At 46.8% G+C, this 18,518-nt stretch overlaps 1 protein-coding gene across 1 annotated transcript in view; it reads left to right on the forward strand.

The window, feature by feature from the left end:
- Positions 1 to 18,518, forward strand: part of RUNDC3B (RUN domain containing 3B) — a 187,937-nt gene that overhangs the window by 156,221 nt on the left and 13,198 nt on the right. Inside the window, 1 exon segment of the mRNA XM_030550481.1 lies at positions 6,756 to 6,877. Coding sequence (XP_030406341.1) covers positions 6,756 to 6,877 — 122 coding nt within the window.

Genomic DNA, 18,518 nt, shown 5'->3' on the forward strand with positions numbered 1-18,518 from the left:
AAGCCCTCCACTCGAGCCACGTACCTAGCCAAATGGAAATGATTCTCCTGTTGGTGCGAGCAGCGCTTCACACCCCCCTTGCAGGCGTCGATACTGCTTATACTAGACTATTTCCTATCCCTAAAGCAGCAGGGCCTGGCAGTATCATCTGTCAGGTGCACCTGGCAGCCATCTTGGCTTTCTATCCAGGAGAATATGCTTCCTCTGTCTTCTCCAATCCGATGGTCATTAGATTTTTGAAGGGTTTAGATCGTCTCTGTCCTCAAGTACGACAACAGGTTCCAGCGTGGGGACCTTAACCTGGTCCTTTCCAGACTCACTGGGCCCCCATTCAAGCCGATGACCACCTGCTCACTTCTTACCTATCTTGGAAGACAGCCTTCCTTGTAGCCATCACTTCGGTGAGACACGTGTCTGAGATCAGCGCCCTCACGTCCAAGCCTCCGTATACAGTTTTCCACAAAGACAAGGTGCAGCTTTGCCCCCACCTTGCCTTTCTCCCCAAGGTGGTATCAACTTTTCACGTGAACCAGGACATTTTCCTCCCAGTCTTTTATCTGAAGCTGCACGCTACGTGGCAGGATCAACGTATGCACTCCCTTGACATTCTTAGGGCTCTAGCCTTCTATATCAAGCATACTAAGCCATTCAGGAAAACGACCCAACTCTTCATTGCAGTGGCCGACTGGATGAAAGGCCTACCGGTCTCCTTGCAACGCATCTCTTCATGAATCACGGCCTGTATCTATGTTTGCTACGACTTGGCCAGTGTCCCGACCCCGCGCCTCACCGCCCACTCCACAAGCTTCGTCAGCCACTTTCCTGGCCCATGTCCCAATACAGGAGATATGTAGAGCTGGCGTTTGGTCATCAGTACATACCTTTGCCACTCACTACGTGTTACTTCAGCAGTCTAGAGACGATGTCGCATTTGGTTCACTGGTTCTGCACTCAGCAACATCTCACTCCGACCCCACCGCCTATGTAAGGCTTGGTAGTCATCTAATTGGAACTGATATGAGCAAACACTTGAAGAAGGAAAAGACAGTTACTCACCTTTGTAACTGTTTGTTCTTCAAGAGTGTTGCTCATATCCATTCCCAACCCCACCCTCCTTCCACTCTGTCAGAGTAGCCGGCAAAAAGGAACTGACGGGCATTGGGTCGGCTAGGGTATATATCCAGTGCCATTAAGGTGCCACTCCAGGGGGCTCCACAGCCGACCCACTGGGTGTTGCTAGGGTAAAATTATCGATCATGCACGTGGCTCGTGCACACCTAAATGGAATAGATATGAGCACACATCTCAAAGAACAACAGTTACAAAAGTGAATAACCGTCTTATATCTAACCTAAATCTCCCTTACTGTAGATTAAGCCCATTACTTCTGGTCATATTTTCAGTGAACATGGAGAACAGTTGGTTGCTGTCCTCTTGTAAAAGCCCCTAACTTATTGGCAGACTGTTATCTAGTCTGCCACAATTTTTTTTTTTCAAGACTAAAGATGCCCCCATTTCTTCAATGTTTCCACATAGGTCAGGTTTTCTAAACCTTTTATCATTGTCGTATTTGTTGTTCTTCTTGGACCCTGTCCAATTTATCCACATCTTTCTTAAAGTATGATACCTAAACTTGTCATGGTACACCAGCTGAGGCTATTATTTATCCTCCTATTATCCTCTAGATGCTTACAGATGGATTTTTTTTTTAAATTTGTTCCAGTATTTTTCCAGGTATTGAAGGTAGGCTGACCAGTCTATAATTCCCTGGATCCTCTTTTAATAGAATAGAATCATAGAACTGGTGTCCTCGAGAGGTCATCTAGTCCAGTCCCCTGCACTCAAAGACTAAGTGTTATCTAGACCATCTCTGACAGGTGTTTGTCCAACCTGCTCTTAAAAATCCCCAATGATGGAGATTCCACAACCTCCCTAGGCAATTTATTCCAGTGCTTAACCACTGTGACAGGAAGTTTTTCCTAGTGTCCAACCTAAACTGTCCTTGCTGCAATTTAAGCCCATTGCTTCTTGTCCTATCCTCAGAGGTTAAGAATAACAATTTTTCTCCCTCCTCTTATAACAACCTTTTATGTACTTGAACACTGTAATCATGTCCCCTCTGTCTTCTCCAGACTAAACAAAGATAATTTTTTCAATCTTCCCTCATAGGTCCATGTTTTCTAGACCTTTAATCATTTTCTTGCTCTTCTCTGGACGGACCTCACTACTTCAGTTGAGGCCTAATCAGTGCGGAGTAGAGCGGGAGAATTACTTCCAGTGTCTTGCTTACAGTACTCCTGCTAATACATCCCAGCATGAGGTTTGCTTTTTTTGCAACAGTGTTACACTGTTGACTCATATTTAGCTTGTGATCCACTATGACCCCCAGATCCCTTTCCACAGTACTCCTTCCTAGCCAGTCATTTCCCATTTTGTATGTGGGCAACTGATTGTTCCTCCTAAGTGGAGTACTTTGCATTTGTCCTTATTGAATTTCATCCTATTTACTTCAGAGCACTTCTAGTTTGTCCAGATCATTTTGAATTTTAATCCTATCCTTCAAAGAACTTGCAACCCCTCCCATCTTGGTATCGTCTGCAAACTTTGTAAGTGTACTCTCTATGCCATTATCTAAATCCTTAATGAAGATATTGAACAGAACCAGACCCAGAACCAATCCCTGCGGAACCCCATTTGTTATGCCCTTCCAGCATGACTGTGAACCACTGATAACTACTCTCTGGGAACAATTTTCTAACCAGTTATGCACCCACCTTATAGTAGCTCCATCTAGGTTTTATTTCCCTAGTTTGTTTATGAGACTGTCATGTGAGACAGTTTCAAAAGCCTTACTAAGTCAAGATATACCACATCTACCGCTTCTCCCCATCCACAAGGCTTGTTTCCCTGTCAAAGAAAGCTATCAGGTTGGTTTGACACTATTCGTTCTTGACAAATCCACGCTGACTGTTATTTATCACCTTATTATTTTCTAGGTGTTTGCAAATGGATTGCTTAATTATTTGCTCCATTATCTTTCCGGGTACAGAAGTTAAGCTGACTGGTTTGTTATTCCCCGGGTTGTCCTTATTTCCCTTTTTATAGATAGGCACTATATTTGCCCTTTTCCAGTCTTCTGCAATGTCTCCCGTCTTCCATTGCTTTTCAAAGATAATTGCTAATGGCTCAGATATCTCCTCAGTCAGCTCCTTCATTATTCTAGGATGCATTTTATCAGGCTCTGGTGATTTGAAGACATCTAACTTGTCTAAGTAATTTTGACTTTTTTCTTTATTTTAGACTCTGATCCTACCTCATTTTTCACTGGCATTCACTATGTTAGATGCCCAATCACCAGCAACCTTCCTGGTGAAAACCAAAACAAAGAAGTCATTAAGAACCTCTGCCATTTCCACATTTTCTGTTATTGTCTTTTCCCCCCTCATTGAGTAATAGGCCTACTCTGGTTCTACATAGGTTCTATGTTTGTCCTTCCCTGGGACTAACCTGTCATCCTTGAGCTCTCAAAGATAATCACTAGTGATTCCAAGATTGCTTCAGCTAATTCCTTACATATTCTAGGGGGAATTTCATCAGGCCCTGCTGGCTTGAATACATCTAATTTTTCTATATATTTTTTTAACCTGCTCTTTTGCTATTTTGGCTTGTGTTCCTTCCCACTTATTGTTAATATTAATTTGCTAAGTATTTGATCATAGTTAACCTTTTTAGTGAAAAATGAAGCAAGATAGGTATTTGTCATAAACAGATAGCTAAGGGTTAATGTCTCTTTCACCTGAAACACCTGACCAGAGAACCAATCAGGAAACCGGATTTTTTCAACTTTGGGTGGAGGGATTTGAGTGTCTGAGTCTTTTGTCTGCCTGCCTGCTTTCTCTGAGCTTTGGAGAAGTAGTTCTACTTTCTAATCTTCTGTTTCTAAGTGTAAGGACAAAGAGATCAGATAGTAAGTTCTATGGTTTTCTTTTCTTTGGTATTTGCATGAATATAAGTGCTGGAGTGCTTTGATTTGTCTTCTTTTTGAATAAGGCTGTTTATTCAATATTCTTTTAAGCAATTGACCCTGTGTTGTATCATCTTAATACAGAGAGCACATTTGTATGTATTTTTCTTTTTTTTTTATATAAAGCTTTCTTTTAAGACCTGTTGAAGTTTTCTTTACTTCAGGGAAATTGAGTCTATACTCACCAGGGAATTGGTGGAGGAAGAAATCGGGGGAGATCTGTGTGCTGAAGTGGCTAGCCTGATTTTGCATTCCCTCTGGGGGAATAGGAAAGTCCTTTTTGTTCCAGGACCGGGAACGGAGAGGGGGAGTCACTCTGTTTGGATTCACAGAGCTTGTGTCTGTGTATCTCTCCAGGAGCACCTGGAGGGGGGAAGGGAAAAGGATTATTTCCCTTTGTTGTGAGACTCAAGGGATTTGGGTCTTGGGGTCCCCAGGGAAGGTTTTTCAGTGGAACCAGAGTGCCCCAAAACACTCTAATTTTTGGGTGGTGGCAGCAGGTACCAGGTCCAAGCTGGTGACTAAGCTTGGAGGTTTTCATGCTAACCCCCATATTTTGGACGCTAAGGTCCAAATCTGGGACTAAGGTTATGGTAGTATTATACACCTTCAGCCTTCTTCGTGGTGGTCCTTATTAGCACTTCTTCCTCACTAAGTAGTGGACCTCCATTTTCCTTTGCCCTTCTCTTGCTCCTAATGTACTCGTAGTCGTAGAACCTCTTCTTACTACCTTATGTCCCTTGTGAGGTGTAATTAGTTTTGTGTCTTAGCCTTTCTTATGTTATCCTTACATGCTTCCACTATTCTTTTATATGCATCTTTAGCAATTTGTCTGCTTTTTGTAGCATTCCTTTTTGATTTTCAGGTCATTAAAGAGCTCTTGAGGCAGCCATATTGGTCTATTACTATTATTTCCTTCATATTGGAGTAGTTTTCTGCTGTGTCTTTAATATTGTCTTGCTGAGAAATTGCCAGCTGTCTTGAGTTCCTTTTTCCCTTAGGCTTTCTTCTCATGGGTCCCTACCTACCAGTTCTCTGAGTTTGTTAAAGTCTGCTTTTTTGAAGCCCATTGCGCTTATTCTGCTGCTTTCCTTCCTTTCCTTAGAATTACTAAATCTATCACTTCATGATCACTTTCAGCAAATTGCCTTCCACTTTCAGATTCACAACTGATTCCTCCTTGTTAGTCAGAATCAAGTCTAAGATAGCTGCCCCAGTTATTTCCTCTATCTGAAACAAGAAATTGTCCCCAACACATTTTGGAACTTAACGGACATTTTGTTTTTTGCTATATTACTTATCCAAAATACAAAATCTGGTAGTAATGGGGGACTTTAAGTACTCAAATATCTGTTGGATATTTCTGTTATTTATTTTAGAAATATCTCAGCCACCTTCTCTTCCTGCTTTGGTGGTCTATATTAGACCAATACCATTACGTCACCCCTTCCCCTCCCTTTATCTTTATCCACAGATTTTTCAGCTGGTCGGCCTCTCAATTCCTTCTGGGCATCAAAACAAGTGAATACATGCTTGATGTACAGTGCAACATCTCCTCCCTTTTTTCCTTGCCTGTCTTTACTGAAACAAGCTGTACTCCTCTATAATCGGTATTCCAGACATGAGATTTATCCCATCCAGTCTGTGATGCCAATTAACTAATAATTTAGCTTATATACTAATACTTCTTCGAGTAGCATCCCTGTGGGTGCGCCACATTCGGTGCAAATGCACTCTTGTGCCTTGACTGGATTTTTTGGTACCAGTACCATTCTGCCTGCATGCATGTCCTAGACATCCTCATGTCCTGTACTGAGGCTACTGAACCACCCTCAGTTCCTTCTCAACCACCTTTGGACTGAGATGGAGTCTAGCGGTGCTTGTTTGCTGCATACTTATTTGCATCTTTAATTAGTGTTTAGCTGTATAGTTCTAGCAGGTTTAGTAACTTACAGTTGGAATGTTTGTTCCCTTTTTTTTTTCTTTTCTTCTTGGCAGGTGAATGCATCCATTCCTCTCGGAAGGAAACACATTTGCAAATTTTATTAGCTTCACATTGGCAGTGAAATAGGGAGTTTAAATTTCTCACACATTTTAGTCATTTGTACTATTATGAACCTTATTCAGAGTAAGAAAACGGAAATTTTTGTAGCTCTAAACAGGTGGTGTTTAGCTTTAGAAATGTCTTAACCAGGGTTAACTTTCCTGTGAGAAATTAAATGGATGCATTGAAGAACACAGTTTGTGTACATAAACTGTAAGGATATGGTCACACTGGATTAATTTTGCATTTGGCTTTTCCTATGTACTGAAGAGCTACTTATAATATACTTTCATATAGTTCAGTTCACCTTCAGACGCCTTTGCTAATATCGTTCATTTAATCAAGGGGAAAAAGAAAGTACACTGTGTCATATTTGATAACCCTAACAGAGTTAGTTGTTAGTAATGAATTTTCATTCTTCTAAGCTTCAATCTTTTGTAGTGAAAATTCTAAGTTTTTCCAATTACTATAGTATTTCTTCTTTATTTTTCTTTCTAGTGGAATCACCAAATTCATCTTTTCAGTAGGTCATGGTAGAAAAACTGAAATAGAGACAATATTGAAGGAAGGCAAGTTTAGCTGGTCACTTTTTTAAAAAAAAAGACAGTGATTGAACACACTAAAATTTCAATAGAATGTCATTTAACTTTTCTCTGAAAGTTAGGAAAAATGATATATGTTTTACAGGAAAAGTTTTCAAAGTCTGGACCAACTCTCAGCAGAAGTTAGTCTCTCTCAGACATCTCTGGATCCAGGTAATTCACAAGATGGAGATGGAAAGCAAGATGGATTAAATTTACTAAGTGAAGGTAAAATACTGCCTGAAAGTTCCACTTTGTTCAGGTCTTTGTTAATACTTTTTAATAAATACTTTCAAGTACTCTTCAATTTCAGCAATCAAGGCATCTTGCTTTTCTTCTGGAGAATAAACTTTCAACCTGATAGATGCAAGGAAATAAAATGTACCTTTTCAAAGTTAGTGTGTGACCCGACTGATTTTTCCCAAGCATCCTACTGAAAATATGTTTGCATGTATCAAGTCCCAATGATATGAGTATATATTATTTTGTGCTGTGTTTAAGGCAAGGCTTTATATTGACTTCAGATATGATTGTTACGTTTCCCCCTTCACCATGTGGGATCTGGTGTCATTTTTCTGTTATAATTAACCTAAGGTTCCATGAGTCTCTAAAGTTCCAGGCATTGGGCTTTGCAGCCCCTTTCAATGTTGTTCTCCCACTGTTCTTTCTTTGTCTTTCCTACTGTCCAGTCTCATGCTATGTGGCATTCACATGCTGCTTTTGTCTGCAATGCTGCAGGCTGCCATATGCTTTCCATTAAAATTAAGGGATAGGGAAATTAAAGTAGGCAACAGACAAAATTGGTGGCTAGCACTGCACATCTGTATCCAGTTTTCTTTCAAGTACCCTCTTGTGGCCAACTGTGAATAAGCAGGAAGGTGCAACAAGACGTTTAAGAATCTAAATGTTTAATATGAGTTACTGTAAAGAATTCCTCCTACTCCCTCAAACTTTAGTCACATGCAGCCTGAGAAATACAAAATCCCCCTCACCCTTTTTTTTTTTTTTTTTTTGGAAACATATCTTTAAAGGCTATGATCAAGTTACTTTTTCCAGTTAAAAAATTCTCATCATGACCAGTGCCTTAAAATCTAAATCTGTTTCAAGACCCATTGCATAAACTAGTTCACTTCGAGTAATAGCTAGTTCAATGTTATGGTTAACATTGAGAAGATATACACTGTGCTTGGACCCTCTGTGCTAGCAGTGTGGTTTCTTTTATTTTTGCCACATTTGACACCATTTTATTTCTTCGAGTACTAGCTCATGTCCTTTCCACTGTAGGTGTGTGCATGCCTCATGCACAGCTGTAGGAGATTTTTTTTTTCCTGAGCAGTATCTGTTGGGATCGCCCAACAGCCCTCTGTTGCCACGCACCGCTGTGTGTTGGTGTTCAAGGACAAAGCTGCCCTAACTCCCCTCATTTATTCTTACTGCCAGTAGTGGTTGTTGGAGTGATAGCAGACTTCTTGTGACAAGTGCTTCCCTCACTCCTTGTGTACATATCCTATTATTGTTAGTTAATTAGTTTAGTGGTAGTTTGCTTAGCTAGATTTTACTGCTAGGTTTTCGTTTTTAGGTCTCTTGACCACTTTTTATCTTTGGTACCAAAAACAGTTCCCTGCTCACTGAGGTTTAAGTTCTGCCAGACTTGCACTAAACCTGTGCTGGTCAGTGACCCACACCTGGCCAGGTTATAATGTTTGGGAGGATCCCACATTAGTGACATGTGACATTTGTAAGGGATTCAAGCCCTGCTCAATGAAAGATAGAGATTAGGCTCAAGTGCTTACTTATGGAGGCAGTTTTGCCCTCCATCAGAATCATTTTACAGGAAAAGCATCCTAAGTTCATCAGCAGAACACTCCACCAGAGATGTCTGTGGCACCTCGGTCCCATTTGCCAGTACTGAAGAAAATGTGTATGCCTTCTTCAGGCTTAGTACCTCAATTGAATGGGTCAATATCAAAGCTAAGTAGAGGCAGAGACTCTGTGAAATGTTGGGGGGGAAGGCTCTCCCTGGGGCACTCATTACCCAAGAAGAGGGAATTGCTGCCTTCAGAACCTGTGCCAAGTTGAGGCTATCCCTGAAAGAACTCTGTGGATCTATCAGACAGTGCTGATCATTCCCCCCCCAGAGGTGCATGCAGCTGCAAGGGACTCACATAGGTTCTTGGTACCGGTATCACCGGTACTGCAAGAAGGACTACAGCCAGTATTGATGCCTGCAGCTTCTACTTCACCGTGTCAAGAAACTGCAGAACTGTTACTGACCAAGCATCCTCAAAAGCCAGTGCAGTCGAGAGGCAAGCCTGTGGTGATATCCCCAGTATCACCATCTCTGGGCTTCGACTACCTCTCACCAGCTCCAACTGGTTCTACCTCTCTGTTGCTGGAAGTGTCAGATTCTTCTCCTTTGGGTTTAAAGATGAGGTTGTCTGTATGACATCCAAGATAAGGAACATACTCTCCATCAGAGCCTTTGGGACCACAGGCCATGCAGCAACTCAACACTGAAATCCTTCTGAGGGACAGTGGCCTGGGCAAGGATGGGGTCTTGGCCCATATCAGTGGCTCTTTTGGACACCATGGCATGTCCCCCCTCCAGCTAGGACCTTTCATCAATCATCTCAGTGTCCTTGAGAGCTCTTTGGGGGCATGGGCACTGAGGACATCATACACTAGTACTCAGTGCTAAGATGGGTACCAATCAACCAGAGATCACTGAGGTAGCTTCTCCTCTGCAAGACATAAATCACCTTAGAGCCACCTCTTCGCCCTCTTCCTCATCATCAGATTGAGGCTATTGAGCTGACAGATGATTCACCATCACAAGAGGACCACAGAGCTCATCAAGATCTTTTGAGAAGGGTGGTTTCTGTGTTTGATATTCAGGAGAAGAGGTGAGTACAGGCTCTCTCTCACTAGTCAGTGGACATTCCAGTACTGATGGCCCCTGCCAGGGTAGTTCTGCCAACTAATGAAGTTGTTATAGAACTCGTTAAGGTGCTTTGGCAGACACTTTCTGTGACATAACGCAGGTTACAATTGGGACTGTTTGAACTGCTGTGCCTCCTTAATTCTCCAGTTCAGAGTGGTTTTTGCACTGCTTTGCTGATGAACAACAAACCCGTCCCAGGCTGTTCACTCATATCTCTCAACATGCAGTCACACCTAGCTGAGTTGCATAAATGCTCTTCCAGCCACTGATGAACCACACACAAGACAACACCTGCCAGCTTTCTAGTCCCTGCCTTGCACTCCCGAAATGTCTTATCCAATCCATTCACTGTACAGTATAAACTCCTATGTCTGTTATTCCAACAAAGGGTAATAATTATGCACAAGCTTTGCTGTTCTAAGCAGTCTCCCACACGCTTTAATCCAAACTCACTGCTTAAGATAAAAGAGTAAAAGAAGTTTAACTGTAGAAAGGAAGATTCTTCTTCGAGTGATTGCTCATATCCATTCCCGTTAGGTGTGCGCGCTGCGTGTGCACGTTCATCGGAAGATTTTTACCCTAGCAACTTCGGTGGGTCGGCAGGTCGCCCCTGGAGTGGCGCCGCTATGGCGACTGATATATACCCCTGCCAGCCTGTCCGCTCCTCAGTTCCTTCTTACCGCCGTGTCGGTCGTTGGAACCGTGGAGTGCGGCATAGCTGTCCTCCATGTACCTAGCTTCTCCTTATTCACTTGTTGTATATAGTTATCATTAGTGTATAGAGTAATTAGTTCATAGTTGTCAATTAGTTATTGTATATAGTTTAGCGAGTTCGGGCTCTAGCCCTTCCCTGCACCCGGTGCCTGGACTCATGCCCGGTTCGCCAGGATTCAAGCCGTGCTCGGCCTGCAAAAAGCTGATGCCCACGAGCGATCCCCATGATGCCTGCCTAAAGTGCCTGGGGGAATCGCACATATCTGAGAAGTGCCGCATTTGTAAGGCCTTCAAGCCGCGGACCAAGAAGGAGAGAGACCATCGTTTGAAGACTCTCCTTATGGAGGCAGCTCTTAATCCTCCTTCCTCGGCACCGAGTGCTGACACCGCACCGGCACCACGAAGACGCCTCGGCACCGGCCTTCCCCGGCGCAGGGTCCCGACAGAAGAACATCAGCTGCCTCTACTCCTGCGAAGCAGACTTGTGTGGACCGCCCGGCACCGACTCCTGCCGCAGCCCCGACGCCAGTGATACCGTCGACTCCGGGCCTGAGAGGTCCGTCGAGTCTGGTCTTGGTGAGCTCCCTGGTGAGACCCGTGGTCGAGCTGACGGTCCCCTCTACGCCAGAAACATTCTCATCAGCCAGGGACCTTATCACAATGACCGAGTCTGCTCTGCCTCAACCTCCGGCAGCGCCAGTGCGGGTTCTTCAATCTAGAGGCAAGCCGGCAGCCATGAGACCTCCGTACCTGGAGTCAGCGGGCCGGCACCGATCTCCACCTAGGTCCCGGCACCGCTCCAGGTCCCGTGGAAGATCTCGATCGAGGTGCCGCTCACAGTCCTGGCACCGCTCACCACGGCGGTACCGGTCGCACTCGCGGCGCAGATCCACCTCCCGGTACTCTTGGCACCGCTCCGGTTCTAGTCATCACTACTGGCACCAAAACTCCCGCAGCCGCTCACGCCGTCAGTGTTCCCGATCCTGGTCGACCTCCCGGCACCGAGCTGGTGGCAGGTCCCGGTCGCAATCTCGGCACCGTTATGACTCCCGGTACTGGTCTCCGGCACCGAGGAGGTCTCCTCCAACGGGGGCGAGGGTCCCATATCAACCTTGTTCGGCCCCCCCTGGCCATCCCACTAGCTGTCTGTGTCCTCTCAGGTGGATAGCCTATATGCCCCGGATACAGATGTACCTACTACCTTGTTCCACGAACGCCAGCCTCAAGAGCATGGACCGCAGCAGTGGGGGTTCTGGACACCTTGGGCCTACCATCAAGCCCAAGGCCTTCAGCTGGGTCCCTCACGTTCCAATGCCTCAGAGCATAGGGTTCCTGAGACCACGATTTCCCGTCCTCCTCCCCCTCCCACAGAGGAAAGGTTGTCCCAGCCTCAAGACCCCAAACCCCCTGCGGAGTCGGATGCAGTTCTTCAGGCAGAGCTCTCCGCAGACCCGCTCCTCCCAGGTTTCTCCTCTTCATCCTCTCCGGACGAGGCTGTGGCTGGAACATCATCTACCAGCCCACCTCCACTTGACCTTAGGGTGCACCAGGACCTCCTCAGGCGTGTTGCACAGAACATGAACCTGCAGGCCGAGGAGGTCTCGGAGATACAAGATCCAGTGGTGGACATATTGTCAGCGGATGCCCCCACTAGGGTGGCCCTTCTGTTTATTAAAACCATTCAAGCCAACGCCACTACCATTTGGCAGTCTCCGGTTTCTGTTCCCCCCGCTGCGCGAGGGGTGGAATGTAAATACATGGACCCCTCAAAGGGGTATGAATACTTGTATGTCCACCCTCCCCCTTGTTCCCTCGTTGTCCAATCTGTGAACGAGAGGGAGCAACATGGTCAGCAGGCTCCAGCCCCAAAATCCAAGGAGGCGAGACGCATGGACTTACTTGGCCGAAAAGTCTACTCTGCGGGGGCCCTCCAGCTCCGCGTCTCTAATCAGCATGCCCTCCTTAGCTGCTACAACTATAACACCTGGGCCGCAGCGGACAAATTTAAGGAGCAGCTCCCTCAGGAAACACGTCAGGAGTTCTCCGCAATCTTTGATGAGGGCAAAAAGGTCGCGAGAACTTCCCTGCAGGCTGCCCTAGATGCCGCGGACTCAGCTGCATGTACTCTGGCATCTGGCGTTACCATGCGCTGTATCTCATGGTTGCAGGTCTCCGGCCTCCCCCCAGAACTCCAGTATACCATCCAAGACCTCCCATTTGAAGGCCAAGGCCTGTTCTCCGACAAAACTGACCCTAGGCTGCAAAGCCTAAAAACAATAGGGTCATTATGCGCTTCTTGGGGATGCATATACCCGTTACCCAGTGCAGACCCTTCCGGCCACAGCAACAACACCGGCCTTACCCCCAACCCCGGCAGAGGCAGGACTTCGCCAGACAGCGAGGCAGGAATGGTCGCCGCAGACAATCCGGCAACCAAGGAGGCCAGAACCAGAACCACTCCAAGTCTTCTTCTGGGCCGAAACCTTCCTTTTGAAGGTGCGCCCGAGGGCGTTGTACCAGTTTCGCTGAAGGATCCATCCCCTCCTTTTTCCAACCGTCTTTCCCTTTTCCTCCCTGTGTGGTCCCAGCTAACATCGGACCGCTGGGTCTTACGCACGGTGGAACTTGGATACCACCTGCAATTTGTTTTAAACCCTCCCTCTCACCCCCCTCGTCCCTCTTCAGGGACCCTTCTCACGAGCAACTCCTCCTACAGGAGGTGTGAGCGCTCATCGCCAAAGGAGCCATAGAGGAGGTTCCCGAGTTCGAGCGGGGCAAGGGGTTTTATTCCCACTACTTTCTAATCCCCAAGGCGAAGGGAGGTCTCAGACCTATTCTTGATCTGAGGGAACTCAACAGATACCTAGTAAAGTTGAAGTTCTGTATGGTATCCCTGGGGACCATTATCCCATCCCTGGATCCTGGAGACTGGTACGCTGCCCTTGACATGCAGGATGCCTACTTCCATATAGCCATCTTCCCATCCCACAGGAGGTTCCTCCGGTTTGTGGTCAACCGGCAACATTTCCAATTCGCGGTCCTCCCGTTCGGCCTATCTACAGCCCCAAGAGTATTCACCAAGTGTATAGCTGTAGTCGTCGCCCACCTTCGCCGCAGTCGTATACACGTATTCCCATACCTAGATGACTGGCTTATCCGGGGGACTTCCGAGGTGCAAGTCCTCAGGCACATCCGCATTGTCAAGAACCTGTTCTTAAGCCTAGGTCTACTGATCAGTGTGGAGAAATCAAAGCTAATCTCCACACAGAGGATAGAGTTTATAGGCACCACTCTGGACACCACTCTTGCCAAAGCCTCTCTGCCTCTGTTGAGGATCCAAACTATGGCAGCCATCATACGGAGACTGCAAGCAGCGCCCCTGACCTCAGTGCGCACCTGCCTTACCCTCCTGGGCCACATAGCGGCCTGCACGTTCGTAACGAACTATGCAAGGCTCCACCTAAGACCCCTCCAGTCCTGGCTCAATGCACAATACCGTCCAGCCAGAGATCCAATCAACATGGTTGTCACAATTCCCCAGGGCGTCTTGGACTCCCTCCAGTGGTGGCTGGACCCTTCCGTGGTGTGTGCGGGGCTCCCGTTCCATCCGCCCCAACCCTCGGTGTCCCTGACAACAGATGCCTCCTCCCTGGGTTGGGGGGCTCACCTCGGGCTCCTGAAAACCCAAGGCCTGCGGTCACCTTGCAAGCTAGCCCTCCACATCAACGTCCGGGAGTTGAGAGCGGTCCGCCTTGCTTGTCAGGCGTTCCGTCACCATCTGCAGGGCCGTTGTGTTTTGGTATTCACCGACAACACGACGACCATGTATTATATAAACAAGCAGGGCGGCACGAGATCCTCTCCCATGTGTCAAGAGACCTTACAGCTCTGGGACTTCTGTATAGCCCATTCTATTCACCTCATCGCGTCCTTTCTCCCGGGGGTTCGGAACACGCTGGCGGATCATCTCAGCAGGTCCTTCCTGTCCCACGAATGGTCTCTTCGCCCGGACGTTGCTCTTTCGCTCTTCTGGAGGTGGGGGTTTCCCTGAATGGACCTCTTCGCAGCCCGCGGGAACAGGAAATGCTAGATGTTCTGCTCCTTTCAAGGCCTCTCACCGGGTTCAATGGCAGATGCCTTCCTTGTTCCGTGGACGACGCACCTGCTCTATGCCTTTCCACCATTTCCGCTCGTCCACAAGGTCCTATTGAAGGTGCGCAGAGACAGGGCCAGCTTGATCATGAAAGCTCCAGCGTGGCCTCGGCAGCACTGGTACTCCATGTTGCTGGACTTTTCTATAGCCGACCCTGTCCCGCTGCCCCTTCATGTGGACCTGATCACTCAGGACCACGGCAAGCTCCGTCACCTGGACCTTCAATCGCCCCACCTCACGGCATGGCTCCTGAGTGGCTGACCCAGTCTGAGCTCCGTTGCTCTACCCCAGTGCGGCAGGTGCTCCTGGGAAGCAGGAAGCCTTCCACTAGAGCGACGTATTCGGCCAAATAGAAGCACTTCACCTGCTGGTGCGCGGAACGGAGTTTCCTTCCCACCGAGGTCTCCATTGCTAATATCTTAGACTACATCTGGTCCCTCAAGCAACAGGGCCTAGCCTGGCAGCCATCTCCACTTTTCACCCAGGGGGGATGGCCGCTCGGTGTTCTCTCACCTATGGTGACTAGATTCCTTAAGGGCTTGGAGTGTCTCTACCCCCAGGTTCGCCGCCCTGCCCCTACCTGGGACCTTAACCTGGTTCTGACCCGGCTGATGTCCCCTCCATTTGAACCATTAGCGACTTGCTCCCTTCTCTACCTCTCATGGAAATCCACTTTCCTGGTGGCCATCACATCAGCGAGCCGGGTCTCGGAGCTTCGGGCCCTCACGGTAGATCCCCCGTATACTGTGTTCCACAGGGACAAGGTGCAGCTGAGACCGCACCCAGCCTTTCTCCCCAAGGTGGTATCGGTTTTCCATGTTAACCAGGAGATCTTCCTACCTGTCTTCTTCCCAAAACCCCATTCGACTCGCAGGGAGCAGCAGCTACATTCACTGGACGTCCGTAGGGCGCTCGCCTTTTACATAGAGCGAACTAAGCCATTCCGCAAAACCTCCCAATTCTTTGTTGCGGTGGCGGAACGTGTCAAGGGGTTAGCCCATCTCCTCGCAGAGGATTTCCTCGTGGGTAACGTCCTGCATCCGCACCTGTTATGAATTGGCACACGCCCCCCCGGGCCACGTGACTGCGCACTCCACCAGGGCTCAAGCCTCATCGGCTGCTTTTCTTGCTCACGTGCCCATTCAGGAAATCTGCCGGACAGCAACCTGGTCTTCTGTCCATACCTTTGCTTCCCACTATGCCCTGGTTCAGCAATCTAGGGATGACGCAGCCTTCGTCTCCGCCGTGTTGCACTCTGCGACATCTCTCTCCGACCCCACCGCCTAGGTAAGGCTTGGGAATCACCTAACTGGAATGGATATGAGCAATAACTCGAAGAAAAGATGGTTATTCACCTTTGTAACTGTTGTTCTTCGAGATGTGTTGCTCATATCCATTCCACACCCGCCCTTCCTTCCCCACTGTCAGAGTAGCCGGCAAGAAGGAACTGAGGAGCGGACGGGCCGGCAGGGGTATATATCAGGCGCCATAGCAGCGCCACTCTAGGGAGTGACCTGCCGACCCACCGGAGTTGCTAGGGTAAAAATCTTCCGACAAACGTGCACGCGCGGTGCGCACACCTAACTGGAATGGATATGAGCAACACATCTCGAAGAACAACAGTTACAAAGGTGAGTAACTGTCTTTTTTTAAGTCATCACAAGTCATGATGCATAAAGGTCAAAACTGATTACAAAAGCAATAAAAAAAAATGCAGTCCTATTTCTAAACTTTACCAAGCTAATTCATGTTTGAAGTAAACAGCTTTTCTTACCCCACTGGAGTTTGCAGGCAGTTCACAGTTCTTAGTACACAGGCTGGATTTCTTCCCAACCTGGGACAAATCTCCTCATTTTGAAGTCTTTCAAGCCTTCAAGTCTTGTTTCAGTTGAGATGGAGGAGCAGAGAAGTAATGAAGAAGCCATTGTCTTTTATTTTATACTCTCCTTGAGTAACACCCTCCTTTCACCCCGACCCCATTGACGTGTAGACAAAGCAGTCTCCTGTGTACATGAGATCCATAGAGTCTCTCAGATTAATTGTAAATTTCTTGCTTGCACCTTCTGTGCACGTTTGGGATGACCTGCCAGGCCTTTGTTGACAATCTTTTGTTATTTCTGAGGAACTAGTCTGTGGGCGTTCCCCAGACTTACAGTATGTTTCAGTAACAAACATATAGTAGAATCTCATTTTAACAGGACAATAACATTCAGCAGACTGACACCTCAGAAGGCATACTTTGTACAAGATTTTTACAAAATTTTGTAAAAGTGGTGATCATAATAGTGTAGACTGTCGCATCCTCCTCCTTGCCCCCCCACAGCAAGAGCTGAGAGCGGTACTTTATCCCCTCTAAGGGATATGACCATTTCTATTCTCCTTCTCCCCCAGGTTCCCTTGTGGTGACAGCTGCCACTGAGTGGAAGAGACTGGGAGAACAAGCATCAATACCAAAAGGGAAAGATTCAAAGAGACTGGATCTGTTTGGTCAGAAACTTTATTCCACAGGAAGTCTGCAACTCAGGATTGCAAACCAATAGGCACTCCATGAGTCACTATGATGTTACTCTCTGGAAAAAATATTTTAAAATGTAAAGACACATTACCAAAAGGATGGTAGGCAGGAGTTTGCAGTAACCGTGGATGAGGGTAAGCTGGTTGCCAGGACTGCTCAACCATGGCATCAGCTAGTACTATGAGAAGATGTTCACGGTTGCAATCTGGGCTACCGCCAGAAGTCCAGCAGACAATCCAGGACCTCCCTTTCGAAGGTCCCTCATTATTTTCAGCGAAGATGGATGGCAGGCTTTATAGCCTGAAATATTCAAGGGCGACGTTAAAATTTCTGAGTGGTAGCCGTGTTAGTCTGTATCAGCAAAAACAACGAGGAGTCCTTGTGGCACCTTAGAGACTAACAAATTTATTTGGGCATAAGCTTTTGTGGGCTAAAACCCACTTCATCAGATACATGGAGTGAAAAATACAATAAGCAGAATATATGAATCTACAACCTATCCTGAAGGACGATCCTCATTCTCACAGACCTTGGGAGACAGGCCACTCCTCGCTTACAGACAGCCCCGCAACCTGAAGCAAAGTTTGGCCAATGTACATGGTGAGTGGCCACTCACCAGCAACTACACGCCACACAGCAAAAACACTAACCCCAGAACCAATCCTGGCAACAAACCCTGTTGCCAACTCTGCATATCTGTTCAAGGGACACCGTCATAGGACCTAACCACATCAGCCACACCATCAGGGGTTTGTTCACCTGCACATCTACCAATGTGATATGTGCCAGCAATGCCACTCTGCCATGTACATTGGCCAAACTGGACAGTCTCTACGCAAAAGAATAAATGGACACAAATCAGACATCAAGAATTGTAACATTCAAAAACCAGTAGGAGAACACTTCAATCTCCCTGGACACTCAATAACAGACTTAAAAGTGGCAATTCTTCAACAAAAAAACTTCAAAAACAGACTCCAATGAGAAACTGCAGAACTGGAATTAATTTTCAAACTGGACACCATCAAATTAGGCGTGAATAAAGACTGGGAGTGAATGGGTCACTACAAAAAGCAGTTTTCCCTCTGCTGATACTCTCACCTTCTTGTCAACTGTTGAAAATGGGCTGCTTGATTGCATTGGCCTCGTTAGCACTACAAAAGTAATTTTCCCTCCCTTGGTATTCACCCCTTCTTGTCAACTATTGAGAATAGGCCACTTGAGCTAATTCAATTAAGGTGCATTAGCACTGACCCCACTTGGTAAGGCAACTCCCATCTTTTCATCTGCTATAATATATATTCTGCTTACTGTATTTTTCACTCCATGCCTCTGGTGAAGTGGGTTTTAGCCCATGAAAGCTTATGCCCAAATAAATGTGTTAGTCTCTAAGGTGCCACAAGGACTCCTGTTGTTTTTATTGAAATTTCTTGGAATCTGTACTCCAGCGGTGAAAAGGAAACAATTTCATCCAGAGCAGCCATATAGTTACCAAGTTTTTGCTCCCTGGTCCCAAGATGCACCAAAGAGAAAGGGCAGGGGTTAT

The sequence above is a fragment of the Gopherus evgoodei genome, chromosome 2 (assembly GCF_007399415.2).
Source record: "Gopherus evgoodei ecotype Sinaloan lineage chromosome 2, rGopEvg1_v1.p, whole genome shotgun sequence".
NCBI lineage: Eukaryota > Metazoa > Chordata > Testudines > Testudinidae > Gopherus > Gopherus evgoodei.